At 45.8% G+C, this 21,829-nt stretch overlaps 2 protein-coding genes across 4 annotated transcripts in view; one reads left to right on the forward strand and one right to left on the reverse strand.

The window, feature by feature from the left end:
• The window catches only part of GTF3C3 (general transcription factor IIIC subunit 3), a 29,688-nt gene extending 28,811 nt beyond the window's left edge, over positions 1-877 (reverse strand). The window contains exon 1 of the mRNA XM_079977575.1: positions 669-877. Within this exon, the coding sequence (XP_079833701.1) occupies positions 669-770 (102 nt within the window). The 5' untranslated portion in view covers positions 771-877. The remainder of the gene's footprint in view (positions 1-668) is intronic.
• Positions 878-3,800: 2,923 nt separating this feature from the next.
• LOC307219141 (maestro heat-like repeat-containing protein family member 7) lies at positions 3,801-21,299 on the forward strand. 3 transcript variants are annotated; one of them, XM_079982131.1, is made up of 14 exons: positions 4,646-4,772; positions 4,863-5,002; positions 6,220-6,362; positions 7,648-7,779; positions 9,736-9,815; positions 10,822-10,927; positions 11,802-11,897; positions 14,137-14,241; positions 15,770-15,905; positions 17,446-17,540; positions 17,883-18,035; positions 18,160-18,256; positions 19,687-19,826; positions 20,589-21,299. In XM_079982131.1, the coding sequence occupies exons 3-13, from the start codon at positions 6,345-6,347 to the stop codon at positions 19,740-19,742; spliced, it is 1,074 nt and encodes a 357-aa protein (XP_079838257.1). In that variant the 5' UTR covers positions 4,646-4,772; positions 4,863-5,002; positions 6,220-6,344; the 3' UTR covers positions 19,743-19,826; positions 20,589-21,299. The 3 variants fall into 3 exon arrangements, with proteins under 3 accessions (XP_079838258.1, XP_079838259.1, XP_079838257.1); XM_079982132.1 differs by lacking the exon at positions 20,589-21,299 and having other exon boundaries at positions 3,801-5,002; positions 19,556-19,689; XM_079982133.1 differs by lacking the exons at positions 15,770-15,905; positions 17,446-17,540 and having other exon boundaries at positions 4,639-5,002.
• Positions 21,300-21,829: the final 530 nt, after the last annotated feature.

The following is a 21,829-nucleotide window of genomic DNA, read 5'->3' on the forward strand; positions in this document are numbered from 1 at the left end:
TTTCAATGTGTGTTCCTAGCAGATGAAGTGGGATTTGAAAACCACTCTGTAATTGCCAGTATAAAAACAGGAGTCGTTATCCCAAAGTACAAGTGTGCAACTTTGTATCTGTAATGCAGATAATTAAAAAAATTATGATGGGCACAATGCATTTCGGGAAAATTTATAATCTATCTTAAAAACCATTGTAAACAGCCAAAATTCGTTTGGGGGAATGGAATAACACTTACAGTTTAATGGTGAATTTTGGACATAAGGGAGATGCAAAAGATATGGATCATTATAAAAGATGCAGGGGGAAATGAGTAACAATAGGACCCACAAAGCAGAAGAGGGAAGTCCAGGAGATTATGTGGAATATTGTTTCTATATTTTATGTTGATTTGTGATAGTAAAAATTTAATTTGAAAAACCCACAAATAAATAAATTTACCAAAAATCACCATCATCATCCTTTCCGCCCACCCCCGGTTTTAGCTGGGTTTTATTGCAAGGCTTGCTTGCAAACGACTGTCTGTCTTGAGTGACTTTAAAAGTTGCCACGATAGCTGAAAATACTGAGGGAGGGGACTCGGGGATAGAAGGGTGGAGTCCACCCCGCCAAAAAAAAAACCCCCACCCCAACCAAAACATGAAGGTAATGGGGGGGGGGTGTCGTGAAATCTCACCTTCCTCTCTCGGCTTTTGCGCTCTTCCCTGCGCCTCTCAAACTCCTCGAAGGAGATTTTCCCTTCCAGGTACTCGATAAGTTCGGGGCTGAACCCCGACATTTTTGCAGCGAGGGGCGAAGGAAACAACAATCCAGAAAGCCTGGTTTCCGCAAAGAGCGAGGAGGCTGGGGGAGTTATTAATGCGAGGGACCAAACGGTCCGGCACTGAAAGTAGTCCGGGCTGAAACAAGGAAGGACGCCGGGAGCGTGGAGGACGCCGGCGACTGTCTGCGCATGCGCCACTACTGCACGTGAAGGGCCGTCGTTTCACGCACTTCTGTAAACCTGCGCTAGGAAGAGAGAAGAGGGCAGCTTTTCTCTGCCCTGGGAAGATGGGGACGTCAGTAGCACATCGTGATCAGCGTTTATATTACTGAAGCTTGGTGTTTGGAAGAGAATGGCCACCTTTTTCCCCTGGGAAGAAATGATCTGACCTGGGCAGAAATGTCACACGCCGTGGTTTTGTTGTTGTTTAGTCGTGCTACTGCTCGGCATAGTTCATAGCTTCTCTGAGTTCTTCAAGCCCCTTCGCCACGGCAAGGCAGTGAAGAGAAGACTCCCTGGAGAAGACCCTGATGTTGGGAAAGATGGAGGGCACAAGGAGAAGGGGGCGACAGAGGACGAGATGGTTGGATAGTGTTTTCGAGGTTACCAGCATGAGTCTGACCAAGCTGCGGGGGGCAGTGGAGGACAGGAGTGCCTGGCGTTCTCTGGTCCATGGGGTCACGAAGAGTCAGACACGACTAAATGACTAAACAACAACAACAGTCGTGCTACTCTTACGAAGACTTTTGCAAAACGCCTTTTCTCCACAGTCAGCCATAAACAGGGCTATCAATGCTGGTAGAGGTTAAGGGTGACAGTGAAGAAGAAGAAGAAGAATTATTAATACCTCACTGATCTGGCTGGGTTGCCATCCATCTATTCTAAGTCAGCTCTGCTGGTTGTTAAGTTCTTGGCCCCACTCATGGTGGGATGAAAGTTAAATTTGTTGTTATTGTTTAGTCATGTCCGACTCTTCGTGACCCCATGGACCAGAGCACGCCAGGCACTCCTGTCTTCCACTGCCTCCCGCAGTTTGGTCAAACTCATGCTGATAGCTTTGAGAACACCATCCAACCATCTCGTCCTCTGTCGCCCCCTTCTCCTTGTGCCCTCCATCTTTCCCAACATCAGGGTCTTTTCCAGGGAGTCTTCTCTTCTCATGAGGTGGCCAAAGTATTGGAGTCTCATTTTGAGCGTCTGCACATGCGCGGAAGCACCAAAACCCAGAAGTAACGTGCTCTGTTGGGATTTGAACCCTGGTCTCCCAGATCCTAGACTGATACTCTAACCACTACACCACACTGACTTCTTGTTTCAGAGGGCAGGAGACAACCAAGTTACTAAGGCTAGGAGGAGGAGTGAAAGGGCAATATGGATAGAGAGGCAAGGATGGCCAAGCCATGCACAACTCTATTGTTGTTTAGTCGTTTAGTTGTGTCCGACTCTTTGTTGGAGTCTCAGCTTCAGGATCTGTCCTTCCAGTGAGCACTCAGGGCTGATTTTCTTAAGAATGGATAGGTTTCATCTCCTTGCAGTCCATGGGACTCTCAAGAGTCTCTTCCAGCACCAGAATTCAAAAGCATCCATTCTTCGGCGATCAGCCTTCTTTATGGTCCAGGTCTCACTTCCATACATCACTACAGTGGTACCTTGGGTTACATACGCTTCAGGTTACAGACTCCGCTAACCCAGAAATAGTGCCTCAGGTTAAGAACTTTGCTTCAGGCTGAGAACAGAAATTGTGCTCTGGCGGTGCAGCAGCAGCAAGAGGCCCCATTATCTAAAGTGGTGCTTCAGATTAAGAACAGTTTCAGGTTAAGAACAGACCTCCGGAACGAATTAAGTACTTAAGCCGAGGTACCACTGTACTTGGAAAACCATAGCTTTAACTATACAGACCTTTGTCAGCAAGGTGATGTCTCTGCTTTTTGAGATGCTGTCTAGGTTTGTCATTGCTTTTCTCCCAAGAAGCAGGCGTCTTTTAATTTCGTGACTCCTGTCACCATCTGCAGTGATCATGGAACCCAAGAAAGTAAAATCTCTCACTGCCTCCATTTCTTCCCCTTCCCCAAGAGAATGGCCACCTTTTTCCCCTGGGCAGAAATGACCTGACCTGGCCAGAAATGTCACACGCCGTGGTTTAGTTTATATAAAATATGCTGAGATTTATGTTATGCAAAATGAACCATGGAAAGAGAAGGAGAGTAGCTAGGGAAACCCAGCCAGATGGGTGGGTATTAATATTAATAATAAATAATGTTTTAAGGTAGTTTAGATGAATGTTCTAAAATGTAGAACAGAAAATTCAATAAAAATTGTACAGTGCAACCAAGCACAGAGGTGTACCTAGGAGTTGTATTGGTGTCTTGTCCTGGGAGGTGGGGGGGATAAATAACTTTATGCAACAACCATATTTGAAATGGTTACCTTTTACACAGCCCAAGTCCTTGAAGCATCTGGAGTGAAGGCAAAAAAATAAGCATGCCTTTGTGCAAGGGCAGGAAGCTTCTCCCACGCAGAGGAGTCAACTTCTAGGGATCAAGGGGCTTCACACCTATAAAATATTTGAGGGGACTGCCCCCCCCAGTTGATGGGCACTGCCATTCAAATGGTGTGCATGCATGGTGTCATGTGAACATGGCCTGCCCCCCCATATTTTATTAAAGTTGGCACCCCTGCTCTCCTGTTAAGAGTTTTGTCACCACACACAAAATTTTATGGAATTGTAAAACTCAACAATTTGGCCAGAGATGTTTTGATTTATATTCAGAAGGCATCTGGACTGTAACTTAATTATGAAACAGGTGATATCTGTTTAAAAACATTCATTCGCATAGCAATTTACTATATCTGAGGTGCAATTTATTTATATTCAAGTCACAGATATTTGCTGGGTATAATCTGAATTTCTACTTTATTTAGAGTCAAGCAAATAAAAACCATAAGCAAAATGTAGGCTTCTATATGTAGTATATTTAGGGGAAATAGTGGCTTGTCAATTAATTAACATTTATTAGATTTCATAGACAAACAGGAGTCCTTCTTTTTTACCTCTTGTTTTTTCTTGTCTTTCCCCTTTCTTCTTTTCTCAACTTTCTTGCAGTTCTCCATATTGATACATACAGCAGTGTATCAAACTCTTACTTTTGTTTTCTGGGTTTCTGGGGTTTTTCCTGTTGTTATTCTGTCTCTCACAGCTACAATAAACCTACCATTAAAATTATGGACTGGTCATTTCTTTGCAAACGGGCAATTTTAGCAGGGGATCAAATACTTTCCCCCTCACTGTATCAATGAATGTAATGTCACAGGAACAATGGCCGCGGTTGCTAGGTTGCTAAGGTCATTGTGACACACCCTACACGCCTCATGAACATGTCAGGTGAGCCAAGGTGATTTGGCAAGAGAGAAGCTTCATGCTTCTGTTGGCCATTTTGTGACCGCTTCTAACATTTCTATATTGAGACAGAGAGAGTGTGTGTGACTGAGTGTGTGAGGGGGGTGGAAATGTAAGTTGCATTTCTTAGCTGATTCTGCCTTCTGGTTCCAGCTTTGTCTAGGGCAGTCTATGGGGAGCTCCTTTCTCCCCAGGCAATGCAGGTTCTGTGCACAGCATAGCTAGCGATAGCAAATAGTCAATAATCCTAACCATGGTTACCACCACAGTGCCTTCCAGATGTCGTTGGACTCCGACTGCCATCATCCGCAGCCAGCACGACCAGGGATGATGGGAGTTGTAGTCCAACAATGTATTAGCTCCCTGCTGCCCTGCTCTAGACCTTCAAGCACTTCCTTCACAAGATAGCCTATTTGCCTATGATAGCAAGCACATGTGGCCCCGGTTCAATCTAGGTGTGTAGAGTATGAGGATACTGCCTATCTTCTCCCACTCTGTTTTAGGCTGTCAAAGCTGCAGAAGTTGTTTTCAAAGAGCAACTCCAAGCAAGATCTGGGGAAAGGAGGAAGCGACAGCCAAGATGCTGCAGCTTCATCGAAAGCCAAGTCCCAGGACCGGAGGTTTGAACATTTCTATAGCCATAAGGAAAGCAGTGTGGGCAAAGTTGCGTTCTCTTCCCTTCCCAAGCTGAAATGGTTCCATCTGTCCAGGAGAAAGAATTCTATCACGCTGAGGAATTGGGATAAATTAAGCACGTTCTGGAGCTGCTGTGGAACCCAAAAGGTCTGGTCCCAAGAATGTAAGGTTCTGGAAACTAAGCAAGAGTCAAGGAGCTTGTCCACGGTTTTAGGTGAGGAGGTGCCCAGGGTTCTTGAGAGGGGTTCTGCACGGGAGGAGAGGGTTGGAAGAGAAATGGAATTACCTAATTCACACTTATCTGAAACAATATGTGAACTGGAACACAACCATCTTTTGAAATTCACACTTCTCTGAATTTTGCAGTAAAGTGTACAAAAATGCATGTACTAGGATAAAGTGTGTATACAAATGTATATATTAGTGGAGATAAGATACAAATCTATTGTGTTACAGTAACTTCCTTTAAAAAGATGTGTCTACAGTCATACCTTGGTTGCCGCCTTGGAACTTGTACATTTCAGCTCCCAAACGACCGAAAACCAGAAGTGAGTGTTCAGGTTTTCAAATGATTTTCGGAAACTGAACGTCTGGTGCGGCTTCTGCAGCTTCTGATTGGCTGCAGGATGCTCTTGCAGCCAATTGGAAGCCGCGTCTTGGTTTTCAAACAGTTCTGGAAGTCTAACGAACTCCTGGAACGCATTCTGTCCGAGACCCAAGGTACGACTGTATTAGGAGAAATTTGCACTATAACGTTAACAAATTTCCCCAAGGAATTTAAAAACAAAATTTGCAAACTGGTGTGGAAATTTGGGGAACCTAATTTAGGATTAGAAAAATGAGAAACCGAGAGAAACTGAAATGGATTCACCCATCCCTAGGGTGGGTGAGGTGGAGGATTTTATGAAGATGCCAGAGGCTTAGGGTGTTGTCAGGAATGTGCAAATTATTCAACGAGAAGAAGCTAGGTCTCTTTCAAGAAGGTAAAGGTAAAGGGACCCCTGACCGTTAGGTCCAGTCGTGGCCAACTCTGGGGTTGCGGTGCTCATCTCGCTTTATTGGCCGAGGGAGCCGGCGTTGTCCGCAGACAGCTTCCGGGTCATGTGGCCAGCATGACTAAGCCGCTTCTGGCGAACCAGAGCAGCACACGGAAACACCGTTTACCTTCCCACCAGAGCGGTACCTATTTATCTACTTGCACTTTGATGTGCTTTCGAACTGCTAGGTGGGCAGGAGCAGGGACCAAGCAACTGGAGCTCACCCCGTTGCGGGGATTCGAACCGCTGACCTTCTGATCGGCAAGCCCTAGGCTCTGTGGTTTAACCCACAGCGCCACCCATGTCCCATTTCAAGAAGGTAGGAGATACTAATAAGAACGTAGGAGATACTAATATGCCTTCCTGTTCTCTGTTTACCTCTCTCAATTCCTAGATTCAACATCAACAAGCCTCAACCACTTCTCCACCTCCTCTGTCTTTTCATCTACTTCCAACGGGTCGGATGTGAATGACAGCATTGAACTAGATGGTGATGCTGTCAACATCATCCTCAAGCGCATGGAGGAGGAAGACAAGGTACAAAACCCCTCAGCACATGATGCTTCCTGCACATGGTACTTCTATAGTACTACTAATGCGCTTGCTTGGGAAACGTGATTCTACAGATGTCTGAAGCCTATTTCTTTGTTCATGCAGTGAGTTCTTCACAAATAGCAGCTGCTTGGGAGACTTAAGTTGGATGCTAGTAGCAGCTCCTACTGTAATATCCTTGCCAGGCTGTTGTCAAGTCTGGAAGAGCTGGCCCAGAAACAAGCATGTTTTGGCCAAATGAACACGAACACATCACCAGTAATGTAGAGTCTTGGGACAGAAAACGGAGCCGGGATCTGAGGACTTAACCAGGAAAGGAGTACTTGCTTAAAGGAAATAGTATACAATAGCCAGTGTAGTGTAATGGTTAAGAGTGGTAGTCTCGTAATCTGGTGAACCACGTTCGCGTCTCCGCTCGCCCACATGCAGCTGCTGGGTGACCTTGGGCCAGTCACACTTCTTTGAAGTCTCTCAGCCCCACTCACCTCACAGAGTGTTTGTTGTGGGGGAGGAAGGGAAAGGAGATTGTTAGCCGCTTTGAGACTCCTTAGGGTAGTGATAAAGTGGGATATCAAATCCAAGCTCTTCTTCTACAAGATTACATTCACCTTACTGAAGGTTCTCCCAGAAGGGACCACACCCAGAGAGGATGAGAATAGGGGGTTTGGGTGAGAAGTGACCAGAAAGATGGGGCAGGAGGGAGGATGAGTGAAAGAGAGAGCTTTTACCTAGCCCTGAGTTTGCTGAGATGCACAGAGGGAGGGAGGATGAGCAGGCTCCACAGGGGCAGGCTTGGACCCATGCAGGAAGGTCAAGAATCCCAGGCAGCAGTGGGGCATCCACCATGCAGGAGAAAATAAATCTAGCCATAGTAGGAGTTCCACTAGGCCGAAACATAGGAAGATACAGGGCCGGCCCACCCGTCATGCAAGATGAGGCGACTGCCTCAGGTGGCAGTAGATCTGCTCTCCCAAGGAATGCACAGTGACACGGACTTATTTTCTTTCTCGTGGAGGGTTGTGTAGCTATAACCATCAAAAAAAGGAATGAACTGTTTTCGCTACAAAGTGGGAATGCAAGATCCCAGTTACTCTCTTTATTGCTCATCTCTTTTCTAGTTCTGTAGCGTCTCTGAGCAGTTGTGAAATAGGTGGGTTAATTCTGCAGTTCAGTTCTCATTCCGAGCCAACCAGGAAGGATGTCTAGGAAACATCAAGAAAGGCTCGATATTGCCCTCTCCTAACAGCCCCGGTTCTCTCTCAACTTACAGAGCAAACAGGATGAGAACGGGGACATTAGTTTCCTCAGCGCCATCTCCGCTTTATGCATTGCTACACAGCATAAACGACGGAACAAACTGAAACTTCTGTACACCAAAGACGAATTAACAGAGGCTGTCGTGGTAAGTGAGGTGCAGCATCAGAAATCCAGTCAGGAGGTGGCAGCTAGCTAGTAGATGAGAGGCACGAGTTCTGGATTTGGGGTTAGTTCTGTGGAAATAAACCTGGCAAGCGTGGAAGGACTATGAAACCATTTGGAATAGGGTCACTAAATCCTCTTGAAAACACCACACCCTACAAGCATGCAGTTGTAATTCCTTCCCCAAGGTGTTCTGCAGAGGACCCCCTTGCTAAGCTTGCTTGGGACACCCTTGTCTCTGTATTTCTCTGTAGTTGTATTTGTCTCTGTGTCTGAAACCCATGTTTCAGCAACAAGTCCTTCTGGGGTAATAGGTGGCTGGGGGAAATTGAGTTGGCTGCCAGGGAAACCTCTGCTCCGTGCAGCTCTTGGCTCTGTTCCTGACAGAGGACAGACAGTTAATCGGCATGGCAGAGCTGGCCCAGTCTTTGTTTGGATAGTGAAGCATTCCCCTCAAGTTCCGAAGGTGGGAAAACAAAGCTGAGACTACAGGACTTAATTCCCCAAAGAAGTTTCTATTCAAAGAAGAACAAGACGAAGCACAGCCATGTTTCTGAAAACCATCCCAGAAAGGGGGTGGTGGTGGAAAATGAGCCAATTAAAAACAATAAACTAAAATTTAAAAAACGACCAAATTACAGTCCAAATTATTAATTATGGGGGGGAAATTCGGGCTCCCCATAGTCTGGACCTATGAAGTGTATCTCCTATATCTTCGTTCCTGCCTCTTCTTGTTGTTTTCATATTTTCCACAATCCGATCTTAACACTTTAAAGTTCTCCATCGCTGGCTATGTGATTCTCAATCATGTCAGAAATCATATATCCTTTCATTCATTGAGTACAGCTTTATTTGTGTATGTATATTTTTTTCAACTGTCTACTTAACCAGCGCAGCTTTTCCTGACTTCATTCCAATCTTCCAATCCGGGCTGTTGTCCAAGTCTATCGTCTGAAGTTTAATGACTCAACAACTCCCAAGTTGTTAAATCATTCTATTCCGGGCTGTTGTCCAAGCCTTTCGTTTGAAATTTAATGGTGTAGTAACTTCCACCTTGTTAAGATGTTACTGTAAATTGTTGAGCATACTGTTTGCAATATTGCAATGTAAATGAACTGTATTCCACAGATATAAGTTATCTAGCGATCGATCAGCCTTCCCAGAGACCACACAATCCCCCCCTTTGGGCCCTAGAAGGGGGGTTGCTAGACATCCATTCAGCCCTTTCTCTCGCTCATCAAGGATGAATTATGATATGGATATGTTAATTGGCTATTTTTATTGGAAAATCAATAAAAATGATTTTAAAAGAAAAAAGAAAATGAGTGGTGGGTGGGTGACAAAATGTGTGTGAGAGAGAGGGTGGGGGTATTTCCTTTTGCTTCTAAGTTGCCTTGAGAATAATTTGATAGAAAGATGGGGTATAAATTATTTAAATGAATTTAAAAAGTGGGGAGGCCTACAGTGGCTCTAAGCCTATTCAGCAACATTCCTGCATTGATGAGGGAGGGAGGGAGATGAAAGATCAGATGGTTGGAAAGGAGAAACAGAGAGAGTTTCTATATCCTTAAGTCTACTAAAATGCATAGAGGAAAGCCGGGAAATGAGGAATTCTCGACGGCAGGCTTAGATCCAGGCAGGAGATTTTCCAGGGAAAGGAGGTGGAGATTCTAGGGACCCTCTTTGTAAAGGGAGCATCCGATGTTTTATGGGTGCTTTGGGTAAATGGCCAGAAAGGAATGCGGGTTTATACTTGCCTGTTGGGCTAATACGGATTGTGAGACAAGATAGAGGTGCGGGGACAAAATGGGAGCATGCTGGTAACAGGCTCGTGAATGAGAAAGAGCTTAGACGAAACCATTTGGGATGAAAGTGCCCCATTGAAATCTGTAGAAAGAGGTCATTCACCTGCTCTGTTCTGGCCCTTGGTCTCTTCCAGGTGGTGATGGAGAAACTCCCGATTCACTCTGTGCCCACATCAGTTCTACCATGCTGCATGGTGGCCATTTACAACTTGAGGTATGCCTCTTGAAGACCAGGGATTCCTGATCCTACTAAGAAGCAATTAGCGCGTGCGAAGACCGTTGTATTGGTGATGAATGAGGGTAGAAAATAATGTATTTCCAGGAAAGCAGATGCAACATGGTAAACGGCCCGGGAGAAGCCCAGACAATCGAATACAATAGGTCAAAGACTTTCGAAACAGAAATGGTTGAAAGAAGAAGTGGAGAGGCTGGTACTCTGAGGCTCCAGAAAGGAGCAACTGACTCCCCTTGGAAGTGCCCACACAGATCTTAGAAGGCATTTGTTTTCTCCACACCTTGGGAAATATACCGTATTTTTCGCTCCATAAGATGCACTTTTTTCCTCCTAAAAGGTAAGGGGAAATGTGAGTGCGTCTTATGGAGCGAATGGCGCTGTGCAGAGAGGGAGAGCTGCGCAACGCCTGTTCAGTGAAGTGGGAGGAGGAACAGAAGGAGACCCTTCTGTTCCTCCTCCCACTTCGCTGAAGGGGCGCTGCGCAGCTCTCCCTCTCTGTGCAGCGCCTCTCCTGCGAAGGAGAGGTGCTGCGCAGAGAAAGAGAACTGCGCAGCACCCCTTCAGCGACGTGCCTGTCCTGGCTTCTGCCTTAGCCACAGGCAGCCTCTTCGGGCAGGGGGAGCCTTCATCTCGCTGCCCTGAAGAGGCTTGGCGTGGTTATCCTAGAAGCCAGAACAGCCACACGGTATCCCAGAAGCCAGATCCCTCTTGCTGTTCTGGCTTCTGGGATTCAGAATATTTTTTTTCTTGTTTTCCTCCTCCCAAACCCAGGTGCGCCTTATGGTCTGGTGCGTCTTGTGGAGCGAAAAATACGGTAGTCTCCAAGCCCAAGGAGGGGAGCCTGTTCTCCTCCCATCCTCAGTGCTCATCCTGGCATTTGGGATCTGAAGTCCTTTGCTTCTCAGGTTCCAGGAGGAGCCTCCCTGCGGGAGATTAGGAAATTCTGGCAGTGCATAATCTAATATTTTTTCCTCCACCCCACCAGTAAAATCAAGCCTCCACTTGATCCAGAACTGGAGTCGTGTGTCCTGCGGTTGGCTATGCATGGGGTTTTCACGATGGACTTTGGGACTGGGGACGCCACCAAACAGGTAGGCAGCGATGGGCCACCACCTTTATGGCTCTGCCTCCCCAGTTGGAGGCTGCCATGCTTCCAAATACCAACTGCTGGAAAGGGGAAGAGGGCTCTTGTGCTCATGTTCTGCTCCCTGGTTCCCACAGGCATCTGGTTGGCCACTGTGAGCACAGGGATACTGGCCTAGATGGGCCATTGGCCTGATTCAGCAGGTTCTTTTTATGCTCTTATGTATGTAAATTCTTGCTGAACCCACGAACCATGGGGTTGCCAGCATGGCATTCCCTGGCACCCACAGGGTCATCTCCTCGGCCCCTTATTGAAATTAGACTTGAAAGAAGCATTCTATTGTACCCAACAGAATAGGCTGCAGTGTGTGTTGTTCCCAAAGTTGTTACTCAATAATAATAATAATAATAATAATAATAATAATAATAATTTATTATTTATACCCCGCCCATCTGGCTGAGTTTCCCCAGCCACTCTGGGCGGCTCCCAATCAAGTGTTAAAAACAGTACAGTGTTAAATATTAAAAACTTCCCTAAACAGGGCTGCCTTCAGATGTATTTTAAAGATAGGATAGCTGCTTATTTCCTTCACATCTGAAGGGAGGGTGTTCCACAGGGAGGGCGCCACTACCGAGAAGGCCCTCTGCCTGCTTCCCTGTAACCTCACTTCTCGCAATGAGGGAACCGCCAGAAGGCCCTCGGCCCTGGATCTCAGTCTCCGGGCTAAACAATAACAGCATGTTATCTGTGGAACCACTTCTAGTGAGAGGTTCTCCCTTTGATGGCCAGACCTCAACGGCTCTGGGATGAAGCCTATTTGCAGGCATGCTTTTTGGGGGAGAAAATCCAGCTCTCACGCAGGGATTTCCCTTTTCTTCCAGGCGCTGTATAGAACAACTTCAGCGACACTCGAAATCCTGCTCAGGTCATTATTAGCAGAGGATCCGACCACCAAGCATCTGCTGAGGATCTTAAAAGTAAGTGCATCTAAGAGAAATTGCAGCAAAGGAAGGCCTGGCAAGGAGATATCGCAACCTAAGCAACAGTTGGTCTGCAAAATCACCCGCCATGCATTATTGTAGGGTTTCCTCCATTGGCAGAGTTTGGGCATAATATTGTGATCTCCAGGCCCATGAATAACTGACTGAACTGAGACAGGTTTCAAAACAAAGATTCAGGGGAGAAACAACCAAGTAGACTAATATCTCCCATTCCAGTCTATTAGGAGGTATTATTTTCTCCCTTGGAGGAGGAGGAGGAGGAGTTTGGATTTGATATCCCGCTTTATCACTACCCGAAGGAGTCTCAAAGCGGCTAACAATCTCCTTTCCCTTCCTCCCCCACAACAAACACTCTGTGAGGTGAGTGGGGGCTGAGAGACTTCAGAGAAGTGTGACTGGCTCAAGGTCACCCAGCAGCTGCAGGTGGAGGAGCGGAGACGTGAACCCGGTTCACCAGATTACAAGTCTGTCGCTCTTAACCACTACACCACACTGGCCCTTGGGCACACAGGGCCACTTACACACTCACAGAATCAAACAGTGGTGAAGCTTTAGGGTGCAGGTGAGAGATTATACCCTAGCAGAGCTGCCCCTGCCATTAGGTAGCTGGCTTTGGCCTTCACAGAATGGCAACGAATAGTTAGTCATTTAATTTATTTTTATTCTATTCTATTCTATTCATTTATTTATTATTATTTTATTTTCACAAGGTAATAACCATATATAAATGAGAATAAAAATGTGCACCCCACCTAAGAGACCATTCCATTGTAACTATCCCACCTCCCAAAATTTCAACACCCCTTTCCGTTTTAACAGTACATATTCTACAAACACCCTCCATATCTCCTCAAAATCAATGCTCTTGGCATATCCCCCAGCTTACCTCAATGGCACATTAAATTAACAATTAAGATTATTCTATTTTTGTTGCCAGGGAAGGGCACTCGTTCTTTTCTACCTTGACTGAGTGGGACAGCACTGTCTGCTGCCCCACCTCGGGCAACCAAATAGCTGCTCTCCTATAATATTTATTTAAAAAAAATGCTTGAACACAGAAAATTAGTGCGTTTACGAGGATTCTGCCAAGCCTTATCCCTGGCATATGTGGCCACATGCTATGATATGTACTGAGTTGAATAGGATCCAAAATGCAGCAGTCTGATTGGCCCTAGAACAATAGGATTCAGAATGCAGCAGTCTGATTGGCCCTAGAACAATAGGATCCAAAATGCAGCAGTCTGATTAGCCCTAGAACAATAGGATTCAGAATGCAGCAGTCTGATTGGTCCACAGGAGCCACGCAATCCAGCTCCAGGTGGAAGTGAATCCGCAACCTGATTGGTCTACAGGTGAATCCCGCAATTAGCCAATCATGTGGGGCCCATTGTGTAAATAATGTATATAAAGCAGATATCCTGGGGGAACTTCCATTCCTCCTCACCACTATGAGCTGAATAAAGAGCATGAAATCCACTCTGGATTCCGAGTATATTTCATGCCAATAGGGTACATCCAAGCTAAAATGGCACATTGTTCATCAGGCACGAAGCATTGCAAGTCCACCACAAATCGTCCAGAGATAAAACAGTAGATCCTGATCTACTTCCTGCCCATTCCTGAACTAAGGCATATCTATGAAGAGGAACAATTAATCCTAGGAGAACTCATGTGTCAGATGCACAATCTTCCATCTTGAGACATTTTGGTTGGTCCTAAAAACAAAACTGGGTGGCGCTGTGGGTTAAACCACAGAGCCTAGGACCTGCCAATCAGAAGGTCGGCGGTTCGAATCCCCGCAACGGGGTGAGCTCCCGTTGCTCGGTCCCTGCTCCTGCCAACCTAGCAGTTTGAAAGCATCTCAAAGTGCAAGTAGATAAATAGGTACCGCTCTGGCGGGAAGGTAAACAGCGTTTCTGTGCGCTGCTCTGGTTTCGCCAGAAGCGGTTTAGTCATGCTGGCCTCATGACCCAGAAGCTGTACGCCGGCTCCGTTGGCCAATAAAGCGAGATGAGCACCGCAACCCCAGAGTCGACCACGACTGGACCTAATGGTCAGGGGTCCCTTTACCTTTACCTTAAAAACAAAACCAAAAAACCCCACTGCTTGTGGATTTTGGATTATGGATCACTGCTGCTTCCTTTGTTTTGAGCAAAAGGGTTGCATGAGACATTGTACCAGTGCGATATTCCTGAGGTGTTGCTTCCTCCTGCAGCACATCCATTTTTGGATACACTCGAAATACAAAGTGGAGAGAATCAGAGCTATCAAAAGCAGTGCTGCGCTCCTACGTTTCGCTGTCCTTATGCCAGATTTTGATGTAAGTGTGACCTCATACGCTGCCCCCTTTTGCTCTAGGGAGCAAATGTGAGAGCTGGTCTTTGTCGCTACAACTGATTTTTAGATTTATCCCACCCTCCAGAGCCAATTCATATTGAGAGCTGAATGTTATTTTCAGTATCTTAGTCTTAGAGGAATAGGAGAGGGGGAAGCCAATAATAGTAGGGGTGGGGGCAGCTAGGAATGGCTTTGTTTGCATGAAACTAGTATGCTCTTCTTGGGTCCCTTTGAGTGATAGCCCATATCTCGCAGGGATGCGGGTGGCGCTGGGGTCTAAACCACTGAGCCTCTTGAGCTTGTCGATCAGAAGGTCGGCAGTTCGAATCCCCATAATGGGGTGAGTTCCCATTGCTCTGTCCCAGCTCCTGCCAACCTAGCAGTTTGAAAGCACGCCAGTGCAAGTAGATAAATAGGTACTGCTGCGGCGGGAAGGTAAACGGTGGTTCTGTGCGCTCTGGTTTCTGTCACAGTGTCCCGTTGCACCAGAAGCGGTTTAGTCCTGCTGGCCACGACCCGGAAAGCTGTCTGTGGACAAACGCCGGCTCCCTTGGCCTGAAAGCGGAGATGGGTGCCACACCCCATAATCGAATTTGACTGGACTTAACTGTCCCGGGGTCCTTTACCTTTTTACCTCTCTGCTCCCATCCATACCACTGAGTTGTTCCTGGCATTCCAGGTTGTTGATAGGTGCATTGGGGTTCCTCTTTTGGCTTGAACTGTGTGGATTTGCTGTTCTGGCAAAATACACAGAGGCCCTACATCCATCTTCTCAGAGTCCCATCCAAAGGACAGAGAGGAGGCCATGTTCTCTGGAAGTATCTGTCTAACCTAGTCCATAGCTGTCAACCATCCCTTATTTGGCAGGAAAGTCCCTTATCCCAGCGCCATGTCCCGCTGCTGTCCCTTATTGATGATGTCCCTTAAATTTCCCGGGTTTCAAAGGAAGCAGCTCCTCTCCCTCCCTCCCTGCCGGCCAGGGAGGAGGGAGGCTCCAACTGTGTTGCTTGGCTGCGTTGCTCACCCAATAAGGAGTCTAAGAACGACTGGGGGGGTGGAGCTTGCATGCCTTGTGCCGATCAAATCGGCCGCGTTGCCTGGGGACTCGCCTTTGCTCAGCGCTTCCCAGCGGAGAGGTGACGGTGGTTTTCCTTGTTGCATCCCCTTTGCCGGGTTGCTGCGCTGTGGGAACCACCGCTTGAGGCTTCGTTTGGCTGCTGGCTGGGCTTTCTGCCTTTGGCTCCGAGGGGCTCAGAAGTTGAACATACCTGTGCCTGGAAAATCTCTTATTTTGGCTGCTGATCCCTTATTTTCGAGGCTGCTGGTCCCTTATTTTCAAATCTGTAAGTTGACAGCTATGACCTAGTCTGCCCATTTTGGAGATGCAAAGTATTATTTTAAGAGTTTCTGAGAAGGGTTTAGATTTTGAGGCTAGGCGTACCCATTAAAGACAGAGAGGATCCGAGAAAGAAGTGGGGGACAAAGATCTCTCTGGTTTTCCTTCTTGCTAGGCTACCTGCAAACTCCCAGAACTGGGGCACCATGTGGCAGAGCTGGCAATTTGTATTGGGGATCCCCAAGCAGCAGTCAGCCGACATGCCAGGGAGAGTATCTTCCGTCTCTATGAGCTGCTCCTGCACCAGAAAGGCAAGTAAGCTGGAAAAGTTGCAACAGCAGTTCCATGCTTAAACATGATGGAATACATTAAACACCTTAGTTTTACGCGCTAGTGAAATAAGATTAGAACTTCTGGTCTCAGTTCATAGTGTGTTTTCCCATTCCATTAATATCAGTTGAGTCTCATGTTGACTCTCTGGTAATGGTGCATTTCCCACAAAGTTGACTCAGCTGGCAAGGAAGAAGCTGTTGTCTTGTTCAGTTGTATTTCACAATGCTATACTCTCCCCTTTGCCAGTAAAAGAGCCCACCCTTTGAGCAAAGCTGGTGGGAGATCAGCATGCAAGAGCATTTGACATTCCTCCATATAAGCCAGAATTTGACCTTCATTTCTTGAGACTTGCCTCAAAGGCTGATACCAAAATGAGAAGCAAGGTTGCCAGAGAAATTCCCTAGGAGGGAACTCTCGAGATACATCTTGCAAACATTTTCATAAAAAAATTTAATCGAATATTATCCAAAGGAAACAGAAAGGACTAAATTCATTTTCATTAATTCATTTAAATACTTATAATCTTGACTAAATGCACCCAAGGTGGTGAACAAATTGTAAGAACAGGTATCCACCAAAGTACGTAGTTGTGCTCTGGCAGAGTCTTCTGCCTGCTCTACAGGACTCCCTCACCTCCTCTACCTGTGTGCCCCCTAAATCTCTTTCTCGGGGCTTCCTTAATGCTCCAGAGGAGATTGGGGAGGGCACAAGGGGTGTACAGGAAAAAGAGAGGGGAGGAAGTCCTGTTGCGCAAAAGACATCCTTGTTCTAATGGGACTACTTTGTTGACTACTGCTCATAAAAATACAATACAATAAAAAAAGGATTTTAAGGAACCAGCTGACGTTAACATATAATCCCACCAGTCTAAAAAATGTTTCCAAAGCCATCAGAATAAATTATAGGTCTGAAAAGCCTAAACCCAGAAATGGGGAGCTTGTGGCTCTTTCAGATATTGTTAAGAATCCTATCCCCAGGAACCCCAGCCAGCATGCCCAGTGGTCAGTCGCAACATGTAGCTCAACAATACTTGAAGAAGACGAAATTAATGGACTATGCAGAGTTGGACAAAATGATAGGAAGGATTCGAAACCTGCGGGACCAGAGATTTACAGAAGATTGGAAGAAGTATATGAATTATTTGAAGAGCAACAGTAATCAACAAATTACGCTAGTAGGACTACAAGAAGTTTTGTAAGGAGAAATATACGAAGTGTTACAAAGTAGAAAAAGATAGAGATATTGGTTATGAGTTTGAAATGTAATAGGGAAGATAAGAAATGCATACTGAGAGATTAGATTGGAAAATTTCCAGACAGGATTGATGGAAGTCAAAAATTTCAATAAGATGTAAAAGTATGTTTAATTACTGTTGAAAATGATATGTTAAAAAAAAACTAATAAAAATTTTATATATTTAAAAAAAAAATACTTGAAGGCTCTCAGATTCCCCAGCCCTGCCCCAAACCTTTAAGTATGGAACGACAAAGCTTTTAACTCCTGGTGTCTTACTGTCAGGGATACGCATGAATAATGCCGAAGAACTCTGGTGCAGGAGGTACCAAGAAGAGAAGAAGATGCTCTCTTACATAAACATGATGAAAGTTGGAGAGGTAAAGGTGTCCCTTCGATGCTAGAAGCCCCCCTTTCAATACGAAACCACTCAAGTGTCTGATAAGATTTCTTGCTCTACCTGAGAAATGTGGGTTGTTTTCTTTTACCCTTCTCTGCCTCCAGGAAATACCAGGATCAGCTTAAGGGGTTGTTGGCAGAATTGTGTGAAGAGACACATTGGGAGATATAATTGCAATGCAGTCCTTGACAGTATCATGACAGTATCCTGTCTCAAGGATGTCAAAGTTGTGATAACAGAGAGGGGGAAAGAAGAAGCAGGGATCGTTTAATGAACATGCAGCAATCCAAAGATTGCTTCATTTTGGTTTCTTTGCTTTTAGGTGTTTGGGACGTTCTTCAATGAACAGCAAAGAAGATCCTTTCTAAGAACAGCTTTGTTAGCTATTTATAGTCCGGACCGGAGGGTCAGTGAAGCAGGGATCCTCCTTGTTTATTCTATCCTTGGGAATGCAGAAGAACTAATGGATGTGGAGGTAAGTTACTAAATTAAGCTTTCTGTGAAAAAGTATATTATAAAGGACAAGTCTTCTTTCAGGATGATGGGAAAAAAAGACTTCTGACTGTTTTGGGATTCCCCTCACCCCTCAATCTCTCCAGGAAAAACAAGTAAAGAAAAAAATATGGCATCAGCTCCACAAATTTCGAGTTTGCAATGAGTTGCCTGTGGCGGTACAAAGCCTCTCTGCAAGCAAAGGTAATGTCTATTTCCAGTTACGGGGAACACTACCAAAGATATGGAATAATTACAAGCTGTAATTATCTACTTATAAAAGACCACTATCCATAGCTTCAACCAGTCTCTTAAGACACAAATTGCCTAAATTTATTGTTGTATTGTGTGTGAGCCAGATAGAGGAGGAATTAGGTTCGGTGTGCAATTAAAGGCGAATCTATCTAATTCACACTTTTCAAAACAGTTGAAATTCAGTTTCTCCAAATTTTGCAGTGCCATTTTCTAGCCACTGTTGTAAATAAAAATTGCCCTTTTCCCTTATGGAGTATCCAAGAGCCCATATAGAGTCCTTACATAGGTTCCCTATTGGTAGGAGAAAATAACAGAGGCCAACCAGAGAAAAGCAGCTAGTAAGCTTGATCTTTATTGATCTGTTGCAACAGGGTGCTCCCCTCACCCGCAGGAGAGAGGAGGAACCCAGAAAAATGGCTGCAAGGCCTTATAAAGACTTTTGAAATTGCCACCCTGTAGATCAAGACCACCCCCAGAAACATCATACATACATCACAGAAGGGGTATAACCTAAGACCACCCCTCCGATACATCATACTTACATCACAGAAAAGGCGGTCTAAACAGAAATTTGAATGTTGTTTTTCTCCTGTCCTTGTTTATCTCCTGTCTAGCAGGTTACTTGATTGGATTGCCTGGGGAGCCTGGCCAGTCTTTTGTAACGATAAATACTTAGTTCCTGGGCCAGGTCACAGGCTCACGCCCTACTCAAATACAGACATACCCTTAAGACAGGATTTGTGAAGGAAAAGACAATGGGGAGGCTTTTCCACTTTGACCTTGCAGAGAAAACATTTGCTCATTTTAGGAATCAAAATGGCTTCAGGTCGGTCTTCCTGTGCTGATCTATGTATGTGCGGTTATGAACATTACCATATATCTAAGACCTCAAAATTCCTATCACACCACGCAATGTGTACAAAAAGGTATGCACTCAGGTAAAGTGTGCATAAAAATGCATGCCTGCTAACATCAACCCATAACAGACGCGTCCACATTTTAGCACCAATCCACGGTGGCCAACTGGTTAGAGGTTTGGACTAGAACCAAGGAGAGCCGGGTTCAAACCTCCAATCAAGTCTGTGGGTGACCTTGGGCCAATCATTCTCTCTCCACCTAATTTACCGTTTGTGATCTCCTTGGAGGGTTGGGATGATGTTGACGATCTATACGGACCCCTCCCAAACATTTTCCTAAGTCAAATGAAGCTGGTATCATTCAATCTGCCTTCTCTTCGTTTCCACTCAGGTGACGTGCTGATGGAGGATCTTGATGATTACGTACAGTTGTAAAACAACCGCCCACATCTCTCTACTTTCTGTCCCCCTCCCCTCTTCCTTTCTCCCTTCCCCTTTCCCTCTTCCTTATGTTTTCTCCAGGTGGCTATGTGGGGCCAGAGCTTTTGGGTTTCACAGGATCTCCAGAGCTCCCTTAAAAGAAAAAAAAAAATTCCCCTATTCTCCACGGAGATGGATTTTCTTCCCTCTGGACAGATGGAACAGCTTCCTTTTGGGAAGAGGTGAGACTTTTCTCTCCCATCTTTTGGCTTGCGAGTGTTTCATCCCTTCTGTGGGAGGTGTCCAAACCTCCAGTCTCTAGGATGGGCATTCTGTGGGTTAAACCACAGAGCCTAGGACTTGCCGATCAGAAGATCGGCAGTTCGAATCCCTGTGACTAGGTGAGCTCCCGTTGCTCGGTCCCTGCTCCTGCCAACCTAGCTGTTCGAAAGCACGTCATAGTGCAAGTAGATAAATAGGTACCGCTCTGGCGGGAAGGTAAACGGCGTTTCCGTGCGCTGCTCTGGTTCGCCAGAAGCGGCTTAGTCATGCTGGCCACATGACCTGGAAGCTGTACGCCGGCTCCCTTGGCCAATAAAGCGAGATGAGCTGAGCACCGCAACCCTAGAGTCGGCCATGACTGGACCTAACGGTCAGGGGTCCCTTTACCTTTTAGCATATTGGATGCTGTTGCTGCTGCTGCTTCCCCCTCCTGGGTCACATTCAGAGTTGCTTTCCGGAAAAAGCCTGATGTGCATAGGGGCAAGAACAAAAAGCATCCCTTGCTTGCTGGATCCAGGTAGCCCCACCAAGAAGAGGGGCAGATATCCACTTCTTATGCTCAGTTGGGGCCCAGAGGCGGCTGGTCTATTAGGGCAAGAACTGTCCAACTAATCTCAGTCTGCCCTTAGCCAGCAGCCACCTGCCTGTCTTCTTGTGCACATTTAATCCAGTGGTGGTACTTCGTATCAAGCTTACCTCTCCTTTGTGTGTTGCCACTGTAGGACTTCGTGTAGTGGAGGATGGGGACAAAACTAGAATCAGCTGGCTCTGCCTTTCGTTGGCTCTGGCGCCATCTACTGTCGGGCTCCTTGCCTTCCGCCCCATCAGCTCCAATGTGTCTTCCTGGCAGCATTTTTCATCACCTTGCTGGCTGGGTAAATGTAATCCCACCATCCCTCTGGGAAAGGGGGACACATTTTACTGCTTCTGTCCAGACCACCAGAAGGTGGCCCTCAAGAAATGGCTGGAGGAGACTGGGATACACAGGGCTGAGAAGAGTAAACCAGGACCCTGTGGGGGTTTTCTCCTGCCCCTTATTTTCATTGCTTGCCTTGCTGATTAATGCTATCGTCCCCACCATTCCTGTGCGAGAAGGGAAAGAAAGGGGACAGACAACATTTGCTGTTTTTTGGCTTGACTGCTGCAAGGAATGAGTAGAAGGAGAACGCAACAACACAACAGATTTGTTTCCCCCAGAAAAATAAAGATGGCAAGAAGACATCTTTGAAAAGTAACAGGAGATATGGAAACAGATTAACACTAGCAAAAATATGAGGAAATTAATTTCTTGGGAATTTCAGAGTTTTGAAAATTATTTTTTAAAGCAAGATACAGTCACAACGATTAAGGCGGCAGAAAACAGACTGGGTAACAGACTGGCAATATTGGAGAATCAATTTATAGTCCGAAAATAAATATGGATTTATTTATTTTTTTTAAAGAAAATGTAACTGAAAAAGCAGTAGAAGACAGAAAACATATGGCTTTCAAAATTTTGGAGCAAGGTAATAGTCAACAGGAAAAAGGATGAGATTTATTATAGAATCATACAGAGGTGTTTTTTGGGGGGGAAATAAGGAACATTTTAATTTCAGAGGTTTGAATGAGGGACACAAACGTTAAAGATGGACACATTTTAACATTACTTCCATATTCTTTGCACGAACACATGATAGGTGTTTTGGACTGGGGGGGGGGGCATTGCACAAGCAGAAATTCTTGCCTAGGACACCTGCTGACGAAGTTCATTAGGTGAATAGCACCCTAAGTGTGCAGTGATGTTTTCTCCGTCTTCTTCAGGGATCCTCAAACGTTTTCAGCAGGGGGCCGGTTCATTGTCCCTCAGGCCTTGGGGGGGGGGGCGGACTATATTTTGAAGGGGGAAAATGAACAAATCCCTACCCCCACTACACATATTGTATCTGCTGGCACCAATCAAAGCCCAGCCCCCTTCCTCCGCAGG

Source organism: Podarcis cretensis (assembly GCF_951804945.1).
Source record: "Podarcis cretensis genome assembly, chromosome: 1".
In the NCBI taxonomy this organism is placed as follows: domain Eukaryota; kingdom Metazoa; phylum Chordata; class Lepidosauria; order Squamata; family Lacertidae; genus Podarcis; species Podarcis cretensis.

What these genes read in the sequence shown, in the direction of transcription:
- LOC307219141 (XM_079982131.1), top strand. An exon ending in AAGAACTAATGGATGTGGAG is followed by an intron (nt 18,036 to 18,159) that starts GTAAGTTACTAA and finishes CAATCTCTCCAG; the next exon opens with GAAAAACAAGTAAAGAAAAA. An exon ending in AAGCCTCTCTGCAAGCAAAG is followed by an intron (nt 18,257 to 19,686) that starts GTAATGTCTATT and finishes TGTTTTCTCCAG; the next exon opens with GTGGCTATGTGGGGCCAGAG.